The 19543-nt window shown below is 51.3% G+C and overlaps 1 protein-coding gene across 1 annotated transcript; it reads right to left on the bottom strand.

Moving 5' to 3' along the window:
- Positions 1-6961: 6961 nt before the first annotated feature.
- On the bottom strand, positions 6962-18132 carry LOC121462945 (repetitive proline-rich cell wall protein 2-like). The gene is made up of 3 exons (XM_041674921.1): positions 17332-18132; positions 7359-7437; positions 6962-6969 (listed from the first exon to the last, which is right to left on the bottom strand). The coding sequence occupies exons 1-3, from the start codon at positions 18130-18132 to the stop codon at positions 6962-6964; spliced, it is 888 nt and encodes a 295-aa protein (XP_041530855.1).
- Between the last annotated feature and the right edge of the window lie 1411 nt (positions 18133-19543).

Raw genomic sequence — 19543 nt, forward strand, 5'->3', positions numbered from 1 at the left:
TCAGCGCGAGTGAGGATGTGAGGTCAGATCCTCTGTGCCCACGTAAAAAAGATGGGTGCAGTCATGTGCACCTATAATCCCACCAATGGGGAGGCAGAGGCAGGAGGATTGGTGGTGTTAGTGAGCTCCAGGTTTAGTGAGAGACTCTGTCTCAAAGAATAAGGGGGAGGGCAGCCAAGGAGGCCGCCTAGCATCTAGCTCTGACTTGCTTGCACATCAGTGGGGGGTGGGGGGAGCTCAAGTAGAATCTGGGGTTGACTTTACAGTCAGTGCTGAGAACATTGCTTCACACAAACACCTAGTACAGAACGGCAAGGGTTTGATTTAGGACCACTGCAGGAATTATTGAAAATCCTGTCCTAATTTAGTGACTTATTGTTTTAGGTTTGCTTTTTATTCTTGATTACGTGCGTGGGTGTACGTCTGTGTGCGGGTTTGTGCCCTAGAAGGCCAGGGACTGAAACCCCAGGAGCTGGAGTTACAGACAGCTGCGAGCTGCCTGACATGAGCCCTGAGAACCGAACCTTTGTCCCCACGGCAACATCTGAGCCTCCTCTCCAAGGCCATCACTTAGTAATTGTTTCCAGTGAAGCCGAGGTCAGCAACTCAGACAGCGATTTTAAAAAGTGCGCACTTCGGAGCAAGACGATTCAGTGTCGTAACCTGGCACCTACGTGCCGAGCTGTGACCTTAGGAAGGTACTACAAGTCTTCAGGTTGTTTTGTAATTAAACTGTTACATTTCTCTAAGAGCAAAAACCTTTGCATGCGAAGAAAACAAAAGAGATTGGCACCTGAGCTGAGGTGACCCAGACAGCAGCCTGGGTGCTGCATGGTGTGATGGGATTGCTCATGTTTCATCCTTGCTCAGAACCAGGGCTGAGGTGACATGACCCTGGGGACGCAGCACGGGCAAATGCTGCTGGCAAAACCTCAGACTCAAGCCAGGCTGGGGTGGCGCACGCCTTTAATTTCAGCGCTCGGGAGGCAGAGGCAGGTGAATCTCTGTGAGCCTGACCTACACAGCTAGTTCTAGGACAGCCAGGACTACACAAAGAAACCATGTCTTAGCAAAACAAAAAACCAAAAAACCCTCAGACTCACAATGTGTCTTTTTTTTAAATTAATTTTTTGGCCTTTTTCTTTCAGAAGTCTTTTACTGTTGCCAAGTTTAACCACAGCTCCGCGCAGTTCCAACCTGAGGTCATGAGCCAAGGGTCTAAGAAGCTGTGATCTAAGCCCCCCTTGCTTTGTGCCTTCTGTCCTTCCAGCCTGGCCAGCCCTAGCATGTCCCCAAGACTGGTTTGTTTGCCTAGAGGCCAGCTGGTCCTTCCTAGGGCCCCAGGCTCCAGGCGAGATGCATACAGACCCAGAGTCCCAGGGATCGGGCAATGGGCACCAAGGGAACCATTGCTAAACTGTGCTCTGTCTGGAGAAACGTGTGTCCTAGTTTTAGACAGAACACCCACCCTCATGACTGACATGTCTAATCTCCTGTGCTCCCTGGCTTCACCTTCCCCTCCCCAGGGTCTCCCACGGCCAGGATCGGGTTTTGAACCAACAGCTTTGGGCTGAAGGTGCTTGAACCTCAGGATAGGATGAGGCAGGCTCAGCTACATTTTTTCCCAGGATCCACACTTTCTTTCTCACGGAACCCCTGGGATAAAGATTTCTATCATCCTGCCCCTTTATAGCAAGAGTGACTGAGGTGTGCCTTGTGAGGTCTCCTCAGTGGGGCAATCACAAGAGGGAGAGCTTTTCTGCCCCCTTCTCTCTTTTCTGCTAGTGCGGATGGACGTGATGACTGGAGCTCTGGCAGCCATCCTGGATCTCGAGGCCCAAGTCCCGTGTTCAGGACAGAACTGAGGTGTCTTTGGTTTTCTTGCCACTCACAGCCAACTTGACCCCGAGGGCACAGGAAGTGTAACGGCGCTAGCTTTAAATCTCCCCACCCTACAAGCTCCCTTTCTGCTTCTCTAGGTCACCTTATGGAGGAACTGAGAGTGCTGGTTAATTTGGGTTTTGGTTTGTCTGCTTGCTCGCTTGGCTTTTTGTTCTTGGGTAAGGGATTTGTGTCCCGGCTCCCCTCAGTCGCTAGCACCTCCATCCTGCCAGCCCGTGTCCAGACCACGTTAGTTTGGTTACTGCTGCTGTTTCTTACAGCTAAAGGTTATTGCATCCATCTTTAGTCAAGAAAGGCGATTCATTAGCATAGTTCTGCCTGCGGAGAGCAAGCGGCTTCGTGATCTGGCGCTAAGTAGCAGTCGGCCCGTGGCTCCCCATCTCCGCTTTGAAGTTCATTGTCTGTGTCGGCGATGGTGCTGGACAGCAGAGGGGTGGCTTTCTCCCTCTCCTCTCAGGCCTCCCTGCCCCTCTGTGCCATTTTTCATCTTGACTCACCATGCCTGTAACTCCTGTCCTGTGACAAGTATCGATCACTGATTAAGCCATCAAGCCATGGGCAACAACTTTAAATGTTTAGCACCAGGCCACGCGTTATCTTCTTCAGCATCTGAGAGTTCTGTCCTGGCACAGAGCAGCCAGCAAAGGCCCTTCCCACATCTCACCCTTGTGTGCAGGGTGTGCCCGGAAAACAGGGGGATGAGAACCTGGGAAGCCAAATCTTGTTCACAAGGCTGCTCCACTTTGTGTAAATAAAACTTTAACATGCATTCGAAGAAATGTTGATGTTGTGTCTGTGTGTATGTGTGTGTCTATGTCTGTGTCTCTGTGTGTACATATGTGTGTCTTTGTGTCTCTCTGTGTGTGACTGTGGCTGGGTGTGCTTTGTGTTTGCATGTGTGTCTATGTGTATATGCATGTGTGTGTTTGTCTGTACATGTGTGTGTGTATGGCTATGTGTGGATGTATGTGTGTGTGGCTGTGTGTAGGTATGAATGTGTGGGTGGATGTGTGTATAAATGTATATGTGTATATGCATATATGTGTATATCTTTGTCTGTGACTGTGTGTGTGGCTGTGTTTGTGCCTGTGTGTATGTGTGTTTATGTGTATAGTGTGTGTATGTGTCTGTCTTTGTGTGTGTGTGTATGTGTCTATCTTTAGTGTGTGTGTGTGTTTGCATGGACTCATCTGAAGGTTACAGTTCAGGAGTTGGGTCTCTCCTTCTACCTTGTTTTGAGGTAGGGTCTCTCTTGTTTCTGTGGCTGTGCTGCATAACCAAGCTGGTTCTGTCTCTACCCACCTCCCCCTCCCCCTCATTGTAGAGGTGCTGGGATTACACACAGAGGTACTGCATCAGGCTTTCTTACCAGCTCTTCTGGGGATTGAACTTGGGTCATCAGGCTTCCTCAGCAAGACTGAGCCATCTCCCCAGTCCCACATTGCTCTTTAAGCAAACCATTAGCGTTTTCATTCTTGGAAGGGCCAGCGTGAACCCAGGCTCAGCCGTCACTTCTCTGTCAGAGTATAACTAGACCCCCACCAAACGGCTTACCCCCTCTTCTTATGCCACTGGAGGTGGGTACATCCTAGCTCAGGGCTCTGTCTTTGCATCTCTCCAGGAAGTCACTACCCTTTGTGGGAGCAGTCACTCAGGCTACCTGGGCTGCCCCCTTTCAAGATGACACACCTGCATAGATACTGGCAGGAAGCCTGGGCTCTTCACCAGAGAGTTGTCCTTGTCCATGCTCCTGAAGTGTCTGTCAGTCTCCACGCTCCTGGTGTGTCTGTCCTCAGAGATCAGTCTCACCTCCCCGCAGAGACAGAGCACAGAGGGGAAGCAGGGGAGGAACTAGTGCTGGCTCTGATCTTGCCCTCCCCCAGTGTCTGCCTCCTCTCTTCGGGAGCTGTGAATCCCTCCTCCTGGCCCCCGGGCAGAGGAGGGCAGAGGCCCAGCACTCACACCAATTAGCAGACATATTTCATGTCCTCCCGGTTGACCTTTTCTCCTCAAATGGTTTCCACTTCTTTCTCCATGCAAAAGGTGCTCACCCCTCCTGCCCAGAGCCCCCGAAAATACACAGTGTGATGGTGTCGGTCGGAGTCCAGGACTCAGGATCCAGCCTGCCAAGAGGGAAGAGGTTCTCAGCAAGGGTTCAGTTCCTTTTCACCTGACAACCAAGTGCTGGACCTTCACAGAACCAGCTCACAGCACAGGTCAGGCATGGGACAAGGACAGCAAGTACCCACTGTTCCCTTGCCTAGCATGGCAGGATGTCTTCCGTGCCTCCCACGTGAGTGAACGGAGGAGAGGACAGGTCAAATGAGACCCAGGGTCAATTCACACTAGTCACCATCCCATCCCTCCAGCGTCACCTCCCAATCTGTCACTCTCATCAGTGTGACTCAGTTTATGCTCTTCTCCATCCTTGACACAGGGCATTTAGTGCAAGCCTTTCCCTTTCCCGTTCTCACTTCCGGCCATCAAATAACAAAGATATTCTGATCTTCCTCCTAACTCCTCCGAGCCTCGACTCATGTGGGTGTGCATACGGGGAGCGTGAGACATCCATCACCCTGCCACACGTGAACTCCGATGGGTGGTGACATCAACGTGAGTACCAGGCAAGAAGCTGGCATTTCAGCTCACAGCGACTGGCTCCAGAAATATCTCCAAAGTGACTTAGACCATCAGGGACCACACGTGCAAGCATGACGTCACCTCCCCTTTAAGCCACAGTCTTCTTGTCTGTCTTGCCTCAGGCTGTGGATGGGTGGGTCCCAGGGGCTGCTAGAGCTAAGCCACGGGAGTAGATTCCTGTCTTGGGCTAGCTTACACTGCTCTGATTTCTCATCCCCTTCCACTCTTCGAATTCATCTTCTGGGCTTCCAGCTTGACCTTTGGGTAGGGTGGGCTGATAAATAATAACGGGGTGGTGATAGACGCAGCCAGGTCATACCAAGTACCTGGGGACTGAAGCCCTGTTGTTGGCTGGGCTCCCCCGAAGCTGGTGTTTTTACCTATAGTAGTACCTCAGGCCACAAGCAGGAGATTTGAGTGGGTAAATGTTTGTTTGGCTCATGGTTCTGGAGGCTGGGACATTGGTATGGAAAGGTGAAGTCATCCTCTAGGAAAAGCCAGTGTTATCCCAAGGGCTCCTGACAACCAGAGGGGCCACACCCAGACTATGCTCAGTAAGGTGGTATCTGGGGAACAGCTCCCCTCAAGGCCTTTCTGTGCAGGTTGGGAAGGGGAGGGTATAAGTAGGATGGGGGCATACTCAGACCACACAGGAGAGTTGCCTAAAAGGGGCAGGGAGACATCAAGGCTGAGCAGAGGGCACAGAGGAAATCTCGGCCAGCACAGTAGTGCTTGGGGCCACAGAAACAGACTTCTCTGTAAACACCAGACCTGGGTCAGAGAAGACTTTGTCAACCCCAGGACTTTTGATTTGATTTGATTTGCACAGACCTGTATCCAAAATGCCAAACCCATGGACAGGGACTGTCAGGGGACCCAGAATGCAGGTCCTCACCCTTGCACATTGACCCCTGTTCATTCGGAAATGGGATGTTCCTGCTAAGGGAGGCAGTAGCTACAGTAAGGAAGCCAGCTTCTGAGGAATGGTTTTAGGGGTGTCCCAGCTTGAGGGATCCAGCTCTTCTTTCCCTCCTAACCTATCTCAGACCCCAGATCTCAGCAGCCCCGCAGGATGTGTACCTGGCTCAGCCAATCGGCTGTTCCCACCGTCAACTTTACTGTGGGATCCTGAGCAAGCTGATGGGTGAGATGGGACATCTGGTGGCTAAAGGCCCTAGCTTCTCAGCGTGACGATCCCGCCAGGAAAGGCGAACAAGCGTGGACCAGAAGGCTGCCAGGGAGGAATGGCAGGTTCAGCAGACAGGTAAGAATTAGCTGCCACGGTAATTGTCACCTCAGTGACGCGGAGCTATGGAATAATTCCCTCCTGATGAAAAGGAGGCCCGGGCACTGTTAACTCAGCCCCTCAAGTGGGTGGAAGCTGGGAGCCGAAGTGTTCTTTAGGGAAATGACAAGGGAGCCCTCAATCTCGGCCCAATCAGCTATTTTCCTGGGATGACGCAGCTACACCTCCTGGTAAGTTCAAGGGAACTGGGTCAGAGTCACCTACAGGGGAGCCACTTCTGAAATGTGGGGGCCATTTGATTTTGGGAAGTCATGGATAATTGGCTGTTGTAAGAGCTGGTTTTGCTCCTGAAGCTGTGGGGACCCTGCATTCCTTTTCAAGTGGTGGAGCTAAGCCTCCATCCCGAAGCCGCTCGGGACAGGGAGAGGCTACACCTCCCTCTTGGGGTATAAAAGGCAGCAGGCAGGACCTGGGCCATAGGGAGATCCCGCTGGGCTAGGACAGGTGTGGGCTCTGTGGGCTCCAGCCCTGGGTCTACCCCACCTCCTCTGCACTTCCCCAGGCCAGCTTGCTCAGAGATGCCATCAGCATCACTGTTTCACTTCCAGGAGCCACTTTCTCGTCCTGGGGGCTCCTCCAGCCGTTTGTGCACCTGGTGGCCAAGCAAATGTCACCCTACTTAATGCCCTAGGCCAGCTCATCGCTGGCGGCCACCTGAAAAGTGATGTGGTCCTCTTAGGTCCTGCTGATCGCTCAGGCTCAGGTGGCATCGAGGCCACTCCCACTTTGGCTCACTGTCATGTAATCCATCCTACAGAGGAGACGACTGCCCTGGGGGACATTAAGAGTCAGGCTGCCCAGATTCCAATACCAACCCGCAAAGCAACATGGGATAGATACCCAGACATTCTGGGAGTGTGGTCAATCCATTTTCTCAGGGTCCTTGACCACGGCTTCCCTGAGGCTCCCCATGCCTGGTTAGAACTGTTCACAGTGAACCACCATTGGCCCACCAAACCTCACAAAATGCTCAACGTGAGACCGTCTTCTCTCCTTTAACTCACAGAGAAGCCAAGGTCTACAGGGGTCCCCAGCTCTACTGTAGAGGACAGGGACCCTGCCTCAGGGTAGCACACATCCTGAAAGGGCCCTTTTTCCCTCATCCCAGTGGGACTAGGACCCTAGGGACAAGCAGTCACAAAGGTCACAAAGAGTGTGAAAGAGTCATGTGTGGCTCTGTAGCCATCAAAGAGGGCGTCTTCAAGTGGTGACATCTAAAATGGGTGTAGAAAGACAGGCAGGACTCCAGCAAGGGGAGCTGGGTGCAGCTGGCTCCTGGGAACCATCAGGGCAAGGGCAGAAGGCCAGTCTGATCTACATGGTGAAAGCCTGCCCAAAACAAAGCAAAAGAAAACACCCAAGGGAGACCCAGGACCCGCCATTACCATGCCCCTGTGGAAGCCCCAAGGCTGGGGAGCTGGAGTAGGGGTAGGAGGTATCACTGGCTCTCTAGGCCTCCAGTGCCTCCAGCTGGAGGAGAGCCCAGCGGCTGAGGTAGAGCTTCCCCTACCCGGGGCCAACAGAAGGCGAAGCAGATCCCCGCCGTCGTCGTCCATGATTTTCTCACGTTCCCAGCAGCTCGGGTGCAGCTGCAGCAGGTGGGCGGGTGCAGAGGGTGGCTTTTCAAGCCATCCCAGGCTTTCTCCCTCTTTTAGAGGAACCTGGAGCACGAGAGATGACAGCCAGATGACGTCCGTCCCTCTCTCAGGCCTGGTGCGGCCTTTCTTCTGGTAAAAGTTTCCAGCTAAAAATATCTACCTTCCCCCCAAGGCTGGCCTCCTCAGTGAAGCTGCTAGCTTCCTCTGTGGGTCCTGCATGGAGACTGCTGGTGGGCTTTCCTGTATCAGGAATCTTCCTAGGCCACTAGCCTGTTGCATGCAACGGTGTGAAGACCAGTAGACAATCAGAGGCTAAGAGGAGTGTTGTAGCAAGGTTGAGCTGGGGGACAGAGGGTGGCCAACAACTCATGACCAGGGAGGAGCCCTGCCTTTCCTTTAGAAGGCAAGACCCAGCTCTGAATAGCCGTGCCCCGGGTGCTGGCAGAATCCTACCCCCACACCCGGCCCCCGAGGATAAGAAGGCCACCAAGACAATGGACAGATAACAAAACCTCTGAGCTGGGGACATGACCAACATGCACTAGCTGAAATATGGATAAAAGCAGGGGCAACCAGGGACCCCAGCTCCTTCTCTCTTCTCTGAGGTAGCCACCTCCTCTCCATCTTCCCCTTCTCTGACTGTTGAGCCTCTCAGAGGCTCAAGGAGGCCACGCCAGCCAGAGGGAGGATGGCCATATTCGTGCAGCAAGCCCTCGCAGCCTGAGACTGGAGTCTGGGGAGGCAGAAGTGGAAGAAGGTTGCATCTGCCAGGTCCTATTGGCTGACGCAGAACCAAGCACACTCAGATTGAAGAAGAGGTGATTTAGACTCCTCTTTTCCTAGGCAGAAGTTAGAACCTATGATCATGGCTATTTCACAGTTGGTACCTGAAGAGGTGGCCTGTGCCTGCTGTCCCATCTCTTGAGAGCTGGAGGAAGGAGGATCACAAGTTCAAGGTCATCTGCAACACAGTGCATTTGAGGCTAACGGGGGGGGGGGGGGGGGATTCCCACAGTGCTGAGCTCCAGCCTCAAAGATGCTCTGCCATGGGGCACATGGTTTACCAAAGTTGCTATGAGAACAGGACAGTTTAGACCTTAAAAAGATTTCTATGGACCAGACTAGAAGTGACCCATTGCTCCCCTGGGCTTTTCACAGACAGACAGACCCAGCATGGGGCTATACCAAGCTGAATGTCTGGAAATATAATGACTGTGTGCTAAACCAAAGGGGAAGAGGGACAAGCATACGCAGCCCACCAGTTCCTCTCTGAAGGTTGAGGCAAGGAGAAGATAGCTCCACCAAGGACATCTTAGCCCCACCTGCAGCCTGTGTGCTTGCTGTGGGACAAAGGTCTTTTATCCTGTCACTTGTATTATTTTTAATAAAATGCTGATTGACAAGTAGCCAGGCAGGAAGAATAGGCGGGACAATGGCAACGAGGCAGGAAGTAGAGGCGGGGCAACAGAATTCTGGGAAGAGGGAAATTCAGCCTGCAGTCATGACCCAGACACAGAGGAAGCAAGATGTGACTGCCTTGCTGAAAAAGGTACCAAGCCACGTGGCTACCACAGATGAGAATATGGACTAATATAAGATATAAGTTATAAGAGTTAATACGAAGCCTGAGATACTAGGCCAATCAGTTTAATCAGTTTATTATTAATGTAGACCTCTGTGTGATTTCTTTGGGACTTAATGACTGTGGGAACCGGGCAGGACAGAAAACTCAGCCAACATGTGCACCTCCCTTGCTCCAGGCACACGAGAGTACACAGGATAACTAACCTAGGAATGCGTAACACCTGAGGGCTCTGCTCCAGTTTCTTTGTCCAGCAAACTTAGGAGTCCAGACGTGGCTCTCACAGCTCTCCACTGGTCACCCTCGTGGGGACAAGGAGTGCCCAGGAACCCAATGCTCAATGGCCACGAAGATGGTGAGGTGGTTTGAATGAAAATGCCCATGGGCTTCTAGCGAGCGGTGGTATTTGAAAGTATTAGAATGTGGCCTTGTAGGTGTGGTCCCGTTGGAGGAAATGTGTCACTGGGGATGGATGGGTTTTGGGATTTCAAGTGTCCAAGGCAAACCCAGTGGCTCTCTCTCTTCCTGCTGCCTGTTAATCCAGATGCAGAACTCTTAGCTCCTTCTCCAGCACCGTGTTTGCCTGTGCGCTGCCATGCTTCCTGCCATGATGAAAATGGACTAAACCTCTAAACTGTAAGCCAGCCCCAATTAAATGTTTTCCTTTGTAGGCATTGCTGTGGTCATGGTCTCTTCATAGCAATAGAATCCCGATTAAGACAGAGGTCTAGTGTGAAGCTTTGCTTTGTTTTGCTTTTATGTGTATGAGTGCTTTTCTTCATGTATGTTTATGCACCATGTACCTGGTGACTGCAGAGGACAGAGCAGGGTGTCAGATGCCCTGAAACTGGAGTTATGGGTGGTCATGAGAAACCATGTGGGTTCTGGGAATCAAACTTGTATCCTCTGGAAGAACAGCCAGTGCTCTTAACCCCTGAGTCATATCTCCAGGCCCCAGCCAGTGCCCTTAATCTCTGCCTATCTCTCCAGCCCCTGGTGTCAAGTCTTGCTGAGAACAGTTGGAGTCTAAACCAAGTATATGGAGATGAGGCACAAAGGGGCATGGCAGGGCTTGCGGCTCTGAGAAGCTACTGGGAGAGAAGCTGGAAGCTGGCAGGATCCTCTGGAGAAGGGACAAAGAAGTGAAAGCAACAGGAGGCTCAGGAGATGCAGCAGGCTGGTAAAGCTGGGATGGCATGTCACAGCCTCTGAGCTAGAGAACCCTGGCCCTGGACTTTCTGCCTGCCAAGGAGACCCAACCCCACCCCTCTATCTCCTGTCACAGACTGACAAGAGAAAGATGTAGACATTTTGTGGTTCTGTGCGGGAGTCCTGGTAAGCAAGCAGATGCCAAAGAAACAGCTGGAGTGGGATGTTTACATGCTGGCCAAGAGACAGGGCAGCAGAGAATAAGAATGTATGGGCCAGGGGGGTGTGACCAGGCCACCAGTTGGGGAACTGACCCAGAAGACAAAGGCTGGTCTGACTGGGTTTGTCTGTGCCTCCGCTCTCAGTCTCCGATGATTTTATTTTGTTTTTATTCTAGACACAGGGTCTTACTTTGCAGACACAACCTCCCTTCCCTGTCACAACTGTCCAGAGCAAACAGGCGCTCCTGCCCTGCTGGTGCCCCAGCAGCATGGTCCAGATCTTCACCAGAGCCTGGTGGACAGGAGCAAGGGCAGCGGGAGTAGGCCTGGTCATGGGGGCACGATCAAGGGCAGCTGTGACGATGCCCTGGGTGGCAGTACTGACCAGTGCCATGGGGAGTGAGCGGTGACAATGGCTTGGCATCCTTACTGATGCAGAACTGCAGTTGGGGACCCTTTCTTCTGTCTTCACAGGCTCCACACCCACAGCCAGGTCCTCTGGCCTCTGGAGATCTCAGAAGCCCCAACACCTGGCTGGCGACTTCATTTTCTGCTTAAGTCGACTGGAAGCAATTTGCTTTGCTTACAAAGAAGAGCCCATCGGTTGCCGGCATCCCTGGTGGTGCTCCCCAGAGGACGCCCAAGCAATAAAATGCGCTGTAAAGTTCTTTTAGTAAGTTCTTTTGAAAAATTATCGCGTAAATAATACATGTTCACTATTTTCAAGTGCAAGAAATAAAGAGAAACACAAAGAAGAAATAAAAATATCTCATAATCACAACACCCAGAGATGAGAGTTTCTGCTTTGCAGCAGACCCTTCCAGCACAGAAGAGGCTGTCATTTATTTATTTATTTATTTATTTATTTATTTGTTTGTTTATTAAGAAGAGTTTGTCTGGGAACTGGCTGAGTTGCAGGTTTGCCTAACATACACAAAGCCTTGGGCTCCATCCCAACACCACATAAACACCTGGGTGTGATGGCACACACGCCTGCAGTCCCCAGCACTTAGGAGGTAGAGGTGGGAGGTTAGAAGTTCAAGGTCACCCTCAGTCACATTGCAAGTTCAAGGCCAGCCTGGGCTATGTAAGATCCTGTTTTTAAAAAAATGGAGGGCCTGAAGAGATGGTTCAGTGGTTAGGATTGTGTACTGCTGCTGCAGAGGATCTGCTTGCTTCTCAGCATTCATACAGGCAGCGGACAACCACCTGTAGCTCCAGATAGAGGAGGACCAAGGCTCTCTGTCTTTGTCAGCCTCTCTCTCTCTCTCCTTCCCTCCCTACCTTCCTTCCTCCCCCCCCCCCAAATAAATAAATAAATCTTAAAAATGCAGGGGCAGTGAGGAAACAAAACTGATTGTTGAGGCTGCAGAGACGGCCCCGCAGTGGAGAGCTCCGGCTGCAGAGGACCCAGGTTAGGTCCCCAGCGTCCTCTCTTGGATTCACAGTCATTTGTAACTCCTGTCTCAAGGGATCTGATGCCTCTTCTGATCTCTGAGGACACCAGGCACACACATAGTGCACATATGTACATGCAGATATCTATACACATTAAATTAAATTTATTTTTTTTAAAGATTTATTTATTTATACAGTATCCTGCCTGTAGGCCAGAAGAGGGCACCAGATCTCATTATAGGTGGTTGTGAGCCACCATGTGGTTGCTGGGAATTGAACTCAGGACCTCTGGAAGAGCAGTCAGTGCTTTTAACCTCCAGCCCTTAAATTTATTTTTTTTAAAAAAAAATATACCACAGGTTTACTTGATATATAAGTTTTTCTATAATTTAATCCCTCAGTGCTTGATTTTATTTTTTCAATCTATTTTTATTTGCTGATCATCATCATCATCATTACTCTGCTTTGGTTTTTAAGACAGTAGCTCATTGCCCTTGAACTCACATGTTTCTGTGGATAACCCTGCACTCCTAATCCTTCTGCCATCGCCTTTAGAAAACTGGGATTGCAGGCCTGTGTCTCCCCCGTCCCCCAGCTTTATTGCTCTATATTTTTTCATTTAACGTTTTGAAGCAAGGTCATACCTCTCACGGGTACTGCAGCACGGGTGTGTGGGTTCACGCGGGTCCATGAAATGAAGACTCTGGAGACACTTTGAGAATGAACTTAGCCTTAACAGCTGCAGGGGTCCCCAGCCTCAGTGGACTGGAACACTTTCCCTTAGACAGGAGCTAATGCTTAATTCAAATTTTTTTAAAGATTTATTTATTTATTATCTATACACTGTTCTGTCTGCATGTAAGCCGGCACACCAGAAGAGAGCATCAGATCTCATTACAGATGGTTGTGAGTCACTATGTGGTTGCTGGGAATTGAACTCAGGACCTTTGAAAGAGCAGGCAGTGCTCTTAACTGCAGAGCCAACTCTCCAACTCGTTAATTTAAGCTTTTTTAAATTTTTCTTTTTTTTTTCCGAGACAGGGTTTCTCTGTAGCTTTTGAGCCTGTCCTGGAACTAGCTCTGTAGACCAGGCTGGCCTGAAACCACAAAGATCCGCCTGCCTCTGCCTCCTGAGTGCTGGGATTAAAGGCGTGCACCACCACCGCCCGGCAAAATTTTATTTCTAAATTACGTGTATGTGAGGCAGGCATGGTGTTGGGCTGTGCATGCGTGAGTGCAGGTTCCTGGAGAGGTCAGAAGAGGCCACTGCACCCCTAGAGCTGGAGCTACAGGAAGTTGAGAGCTGTTCTCAAGACAAGAAGTCTCCCTCTTTCTCCGGTTTTCTAAGAGCTTCCTTCGTGCATAGTGATGGGTAATTCTTCTGCATCTATAGCAATAATCCTGTGACTTCCTCCTCTACTGTGTTGATTGGCTTTTGAATATCAAACCAACCTTGCCTTCCTGAAATGCAGTCCACTCCTACAGGGGAGACCATGGATCACATTTCCCTGAGGACTTTCACAGGGATCCACAATGTTCTTTGCTTCCTTGGCCGTAATGTTCATGCCAGACATTAAGGCCACACCAGCCTCATAAAATGTCTCAGAGACTGTCCCTTCTGCCTACCACTTTAGGATTTGTTAGACTTGAGTGGTTCCCAAAAAGAAATCTGGGCCTGGAATTATCTTTGTCCCATAGTCTGCAGTTTGCGATTTAATTTCTTTGATATACACTGTTTTGGGTGGCAATTTTAGAATTTGTGTTTCTTTGTCTTTTCCAATTAATTTTCAAACAGCTTGGCATAAAGTCCCTGCTCTCCCCTCCCATCTCTTAAAACCTCAGCACTCTGTGGGTAGGCAGGACTCAGGAACTGGAGGTGGGGCCACTTTATAATCTGCATCTGAGCCATGGCAAGGGGCATCATCTGAGTGTGCGCCCGTCTTTGAGTGACATCTGTGTGTATACCCGTCTTTGAGTGACATCTGTGTGCACCTGTCTTTGAGTGGCATCCGAGTGTGTGCCCATCTTCGACACCTCTTGCTCTCTTTGACTCAATCTCATGTCACTCTAAGATGGAACTTTCAAAGGCTGTTTGTGTTGGCACATCACAGGGTGCCCCGGGTCCCTGCCCCAACCCCAGCCAAGGAAAGTCACTGGCAGATTAATTTGAATGAAGATGAATCAATAATTTATGCTGGTGTTTTTCCTTGTGCAGCAAAGTGGCCCGTTTTGATGTGCTCCGACAGGGTCAAGCATACCTTGGTTTAATTAAACCTGATACAGAAAATTAAACAAAGAAGAAAAAAATCCTTCACCAATTGAACCCAAAAGCCTCCATCCAACACTTAATGAAGAGGGATAGGGGATCTGGGAGGGGTGGAGGAGGCTGTAAGAGGAAAGTCCAGCAGCAAATGCTTGTGAGAAATGTAAATATCTTATCAGCCTCTTTTCATTCTGTGGCCTTGAGGAGGCCAGGCTGGCTGAGGTATGAGCTGATGGATGGATATCCTGTCTTCAGGAGGCAGCACCATGTCTAGAAGCCAAGCGTTGAGTAACTCTCCTGGAGAGAGGCAAGGTGCCCAACCCACATGGTCAGAGTGAACACCAGAAGCAGCAGAGACCACTTGTCTCGTCACCTTGAGCAGCACCAAGACCTCAGATGTGAGACCACAATCACAGTAAGCCCTCCTAAGTCCTCCCTCCAGGCTCTCTGCAACGTCAGACTTCTGTCAATCAACCCTCAGCAACCCAACACCCCAGCCCTAGGCCTTCTCTCTGTACCCAAGACCACATAGTCACCAACATATTCATGGTTCCTAAAACATGTGGAACTCCTTCACTGTTGCCGTGGTAACCATATGCTGCAAATCCCAGACTGAATCCCTTTTACTCACTTAGGGAGATGTGGAAACTGAGTCACATAGTGAGACTGAAGCTGTATTCCAAAGCCTGCTGGGTAATAGCCCTGGTCACAGACAGGTCTAGGCTGTCTCTATCCTGTCCTGGACCACCAAGCAATCCCCACCAATCAAAGGTGGCTTATAAGCCATGATTCAGTAAGGCAACACTGCCTAGCAACATCGTAACCACTTTAGTTTCCCTAGGTGCCCTCTGTGATGTTCTTATGAAGGTGGCCCCCCAAGAAGACACTCCGGTATCACTTTTCCAAGCTGCTTCCTGTAGTGAGGAGGCGAGCAGGCCTGCTTTTCGTCCCACCCAGCTCCTGCACAGATAGCTTTACACCCGAAATAGCAACACACAAATTGTATTCTTTTAAACACTGCCTAGCCCATTAGTTCTAGCCTCTTAATGGCTAATTCTCACATCTTGATTAACCCATTTCCAATAATCTGTGTAGCACCACGAGGTGGTGGCTTACCAGGAAAGAGTCTAGCCTATGTCCGTCTTGGGTCGGAGAAGCATGGCAACTTCCTCACTGCCCTCCCACAATTCTGTTCTGCCTTCCCCACCTACCTATGTTCTGACCTATCAGGCCAAGCAGTTTTCCTTATTAATTAACCAATGAAAGCAACAGATAAATAGAAGACCCTCCTACATCAGCTTCCAAGGGCTCAACCTGGGTCCCTCACTCCTCTGCCTCCCTGCCTTCCTATCAAGGACACCACCTGGGGCTCCACCACTGGGGTACAGTGTGGTGTAGGGGTCAGCCTCCTTTCTCCCTGGCTCCTCCTTTCAGGACAGTGCTCTTTAAAGAGCGGAAGAGAGCCCGGCACTACTGTCGCCCAGACCTACCCACCGGTCTTCTCCACCACCTCTCTGATTCTTTTATTATGCTAACATATGCGTAGCATAAAATTTATCATTTCTGGGGTGTGGTTTGGGTGGCGTGGAGTTCAGAGCCACCCCAGGGCAGCAGCCACTGCCATCCATCTCCATGACACTCCATCCTCCCCAGCAGCCCCCATAAGCACCAGCCCCTCCTTCCAGTTGGCTCTGCTCTGCTCTGTGTTTAAACTTGGCTCTCTCAGGTCCCCTGCCTGGATGGACCCGTCCACGTTTGACCTTTACGGACTGCCTGTTTCTCATTTAACAGAATGTCCACAAGGCTCATCCGTGTTGGAGCATATGTCACCAGGTCTTTCCTTCTCCAGAGTGAGTGACATTCTACCATGTAGATACCCACTTTCACCCTGCCATGGATCTGAGGTGTGTGTGGGCCGCTGCCTCCGGGGATGCATTGATCCTGTGATGGTGGTGGGTGCCCAAGTCCCTGCATCCTTCTTCATCCCCTGCTAGCTGCTCATCCTAGGTCTAGCTGCAGGCTGCATTTAATTTGTTCTATGTATCCATCCGTGTACATATACGTGGGGGTGTGTATGCCCTAGCATATGTGTGGAGATCAGAGGACAATGTTTGGGGGTTGTTTCCCTCCTTCTGCCGTGTGGCCCGGGGATCAGGCTCAGGTTGTCGTTGTTGGCAACCCTCCTCACCTGTCAGGCTGCCTCACTGGCGCTTAGCTGGGCCTTTTCGAGAATCCTCTACCCTGTTTCCTACAAGAGCTGCTCCATTCTCACTCCCCGGACAGAGCCCATGAATTTCAGTTTCTCCACACTCCTGTCAACATTTGAAAGTGTTTTCATTACTTTTTCCCTATTGCCGTGATAAAACACACCACAGAAGCAGCGTGAGGGAGGAAGGCTTGTTCCGACACAGTCTGAGCGGAAGTCAGGGTGGCAGGGCCTGGTCGTGTTGTCTCTAAAATCAGAAAACAGACAGTGACTGCTGTGCTCAACTGGCTTTCTTTTGAAAATATCGCTTGTTTGTTGGTTGGTTTCTCAAGACCTGGTGTCTCTGTGTAACGTCCTGGTTGTCCTGGAACTTGCTTTATAAACCAGGCTGGCCTCGAACTCAGACAGATTCACCTGCCTGCCTCTGCCTCCCAGTGCTGGAGTTAAAGGCCTCCATGGCCAGCTTGTTTGTTTGCTTGTTTATTCATTCATTCATTCATTTGTGTGTGTGTGTGTGTGTGTGTGTGTGTGCGCGCGCGTGCGCACACACAGAAAACAACTTGTGGAAGTCTGTTTTTCCCTCCATCATGTTGGTCCTGGGAATTGAACTCAGGTCACCAGGCTCAGCAACAAGCAATTTTACCCACTGAGTCACCCCAAGGGCCTTGACTTCCCCGTTTTAATGCTATCTAGGGCCTTGTCCTGGAAGTCACCACCCACTTTCTCGGTGATTGTTTAATTTACCTAATAAACATATCCCTCCCAGGCGAGCCGGAGGCTAAACAATTCCTCCTAGGCGAGCCCGGAGGCTTGTCTCTGAGGTGAGTCCAGAGCCTGCCAGGTTGACAACCGTATGGTAACAGTTGTTTTTAATGTCACTCCACCCAATGGGTAATTGCTTTCCTTGTGGCCCCACTGTAACATTCTTTTCCATAAGTCTTTTTTACTAGCTAAAAAAAAAAAAAAAAAAAAAAATGATGTTCTGTTAAATTAGTTAAGAATTCTATGCAATATGTTCTGATTTATTGCTTGAGAGACAGTGGCTCCCTATTTCTCCAGTACTGACGAGATGGTGGGCGGGCATCACCACAGCCGGCTCCTCCACAGCCAGCTCCTCCACAGCCGGCTCCTCCACAGCCGGCTCCACCACAGCCGGCTCCTCCACAGCCGGCTCCTCCACAGCCGGCTCCACCACAGCCGGCTCCTCCACAGCCGGCTCCACCACAGCCGGCTCCACCACAGCCGGCTCCACCACAGCCGGCTCCACCACAGCCGGCTCCACAGCCGGCTCCTCCACAGCCGGCTCCACAGCCGGCTCCTCCACAGCCGGCTCCACCACAGCCGGCTCCTCCACAGCCGGCTCCTCCACAGCCGGCTCCTCCACAGCCGGCTCCTCCACAGCCGGCTCCTCCACAGCCAGCTCCTCCACAGCCGGCTCCTCCACAGCCGGCTCCTCCACAGCCGGCTCCACCACAGCCGGCTCCACAGCCGGCTCCTCCACAGCCGGCTCCACAGCCGGCTCCTCCACAGCCGGCTCCACCACAGCCGGCTCCACCACATTCGGCTCCACAGCCGGCTCCTCCACAGCCGGCTCCACCACATTCGGCTCCACCACATTCGGCTCCACAGCCGGCTCTACCACATTCGGCTCCACAGCCGGCTCCACCACATTCGGCTCCACAGCCGGCTCCACCACAGCCGGCTCCTCCACAGCCAGCTCCTCCACAGCCAGCTCCTCCACAGCCGGCTCCTCCACAGCCAGCTCCTCCACAGCCAGCTCCTCCACAGCCAGCTCCTCCACAGCCGGCTCCACCACAGCCGGCTCCTCCACAGCCGGCTCCACCACAGCCTCCACTCTTCCTAACATCAGTCTCAGTGACTTTCTGTTGCTCACAACATGACGATCTTGGCAGATACGGAAATACAGACCCACAGCTCTCAGGACAGCCGACCACTAGCCCTCCTTTTACCCACTTCCTGGGTTGCTCTCTGACTCACCCTGGCTCCGGTTCTTGCCATGGGCCCTCTATTGCTATGTGCCGTCTCCCAGGCCAGCTCCCAAGAACATCTCCCTGGCACCTGTCCCTCAGTCCTCTTGGGGAACCACTCCGTAGACGCTCTGCCCCAGTTCTCTCCCCTCTCCGGGACCACGGTTTTGCTCAGTGCTCTTTTGGCGCAGACTCACTGCAGCCATACGTTTTCACTTTCTCTAACATGGTTAGCGCTGCCTGTCCTGTCCCACGACAACTACCTCCACCTTACCTGAGCTACTTCCTCGCATTGCCTCTCAACCTTCCCAAGGCTGCGAACCTTTAATTCAGATCCTCATGCGGTGGTGACTCCCAGCCATAAACTGTTTTCGTTGCTCCTTCATAACTGTAATTTTGCTACAGTTCTGAGTCATAACATAAATCTCTGTTTTCTGATGGTCTTAGGGGAACCCTGTGAAAGAATCGTTTGAATCTAAGGGGTCGCGACCCACAGGTTAACCTTTCCTCTCTGCATCAGTTTGTTAAATTCTGTTAAAAGGGAAAAACCTACCGATTGCTGATTGCATTGCCCATGCACTGAATTTGAATGGTAATCAGGGAGAGGCAGTGCCTGCCCAGGACGGCAGCCTTCCTGTCCGGGAGCAGGGACACTTCTGCGTTAGTCTTTCATTTCCTTCAATGATACCGAGGGTGCAAGACTCTCACCTAGCTACACAACTTTTAATGACTTTTAACTCTTGCCGCATTGATACCTGTTAGGAATATTCCTAACACGAGCTCTCTGCTGATGCAAAAATTCCTATCAAGCCAAATTACAACAAGCCAAATTAAAAAATATCCAGGTTTCATGGGATTCCTGTGCTCTTGGATGGCCCGGAGGGGAAACCGGGAAGCGCAAACAAACGCAACCACCACTGGGAGTATAGGAAACCACGTGGAAACTTTCCGGGGGGGGGGGGGGGGGGGGAGAGAAGTTAAAATAGACTGAGGGAGTGAGTGGTCAAGATTTTGGCGGGCTGTCTTGACCCTCCTCTGGGGAGGGGTCAAGGCTTGGCGGGCACAGGGACGGGGCACCCAAAGATGGAGGTCAGAGACCGGGACTTGGGACTTACATTCCAGACTGTTTGTATAAGGGGTAACAGGAAGTTGAGGTGATATTTTGACCAACATTTAGGCCAACATTTCTTAGGAGAAAGAGGCGTTGACTCAAGTCTGGCTACTTCCTGTGGGCATGGACAACATGGGGAAGGGGAGAGCTGGGTGTTGCTGGGTTCATGCTCAGCAATA

This window comes from Microtus oregoni, unplaced genomic scaffold (assembly GCF_018167655.1).
Source record: "Microtus oregoni isolate MIOR12 unplaced genomic scaffold, Mior012 000025F_ref0000491, whole genome shotgun sequence".
Classification (NCBI taxonomy): Eukaryota; Metazoa; Chordata; class Mammalia; order Rodentia; family Cricetidae; genus Microtus; species Microtus oregoni.

What these genes read in the sequence shown, in the direction of transcription:
- LOC121462945 (XM_041674921.1), bottom strand. Translation starts at nt 18,132, where the DNA reads ATGTTAGGAAGAGTGGAGGCTGTGGTGGAGCCGGCTGTGGAGGAGCCG. An exon ending in TGATGCCCGCCCACCATCTC is followed by an intron (nt 7,438 to 17,331) that starts GTCAGTACTGGA and finishes CACCTGCTGCAG; the next exon opens with CTGCACCCGAGCTGCTGGGA.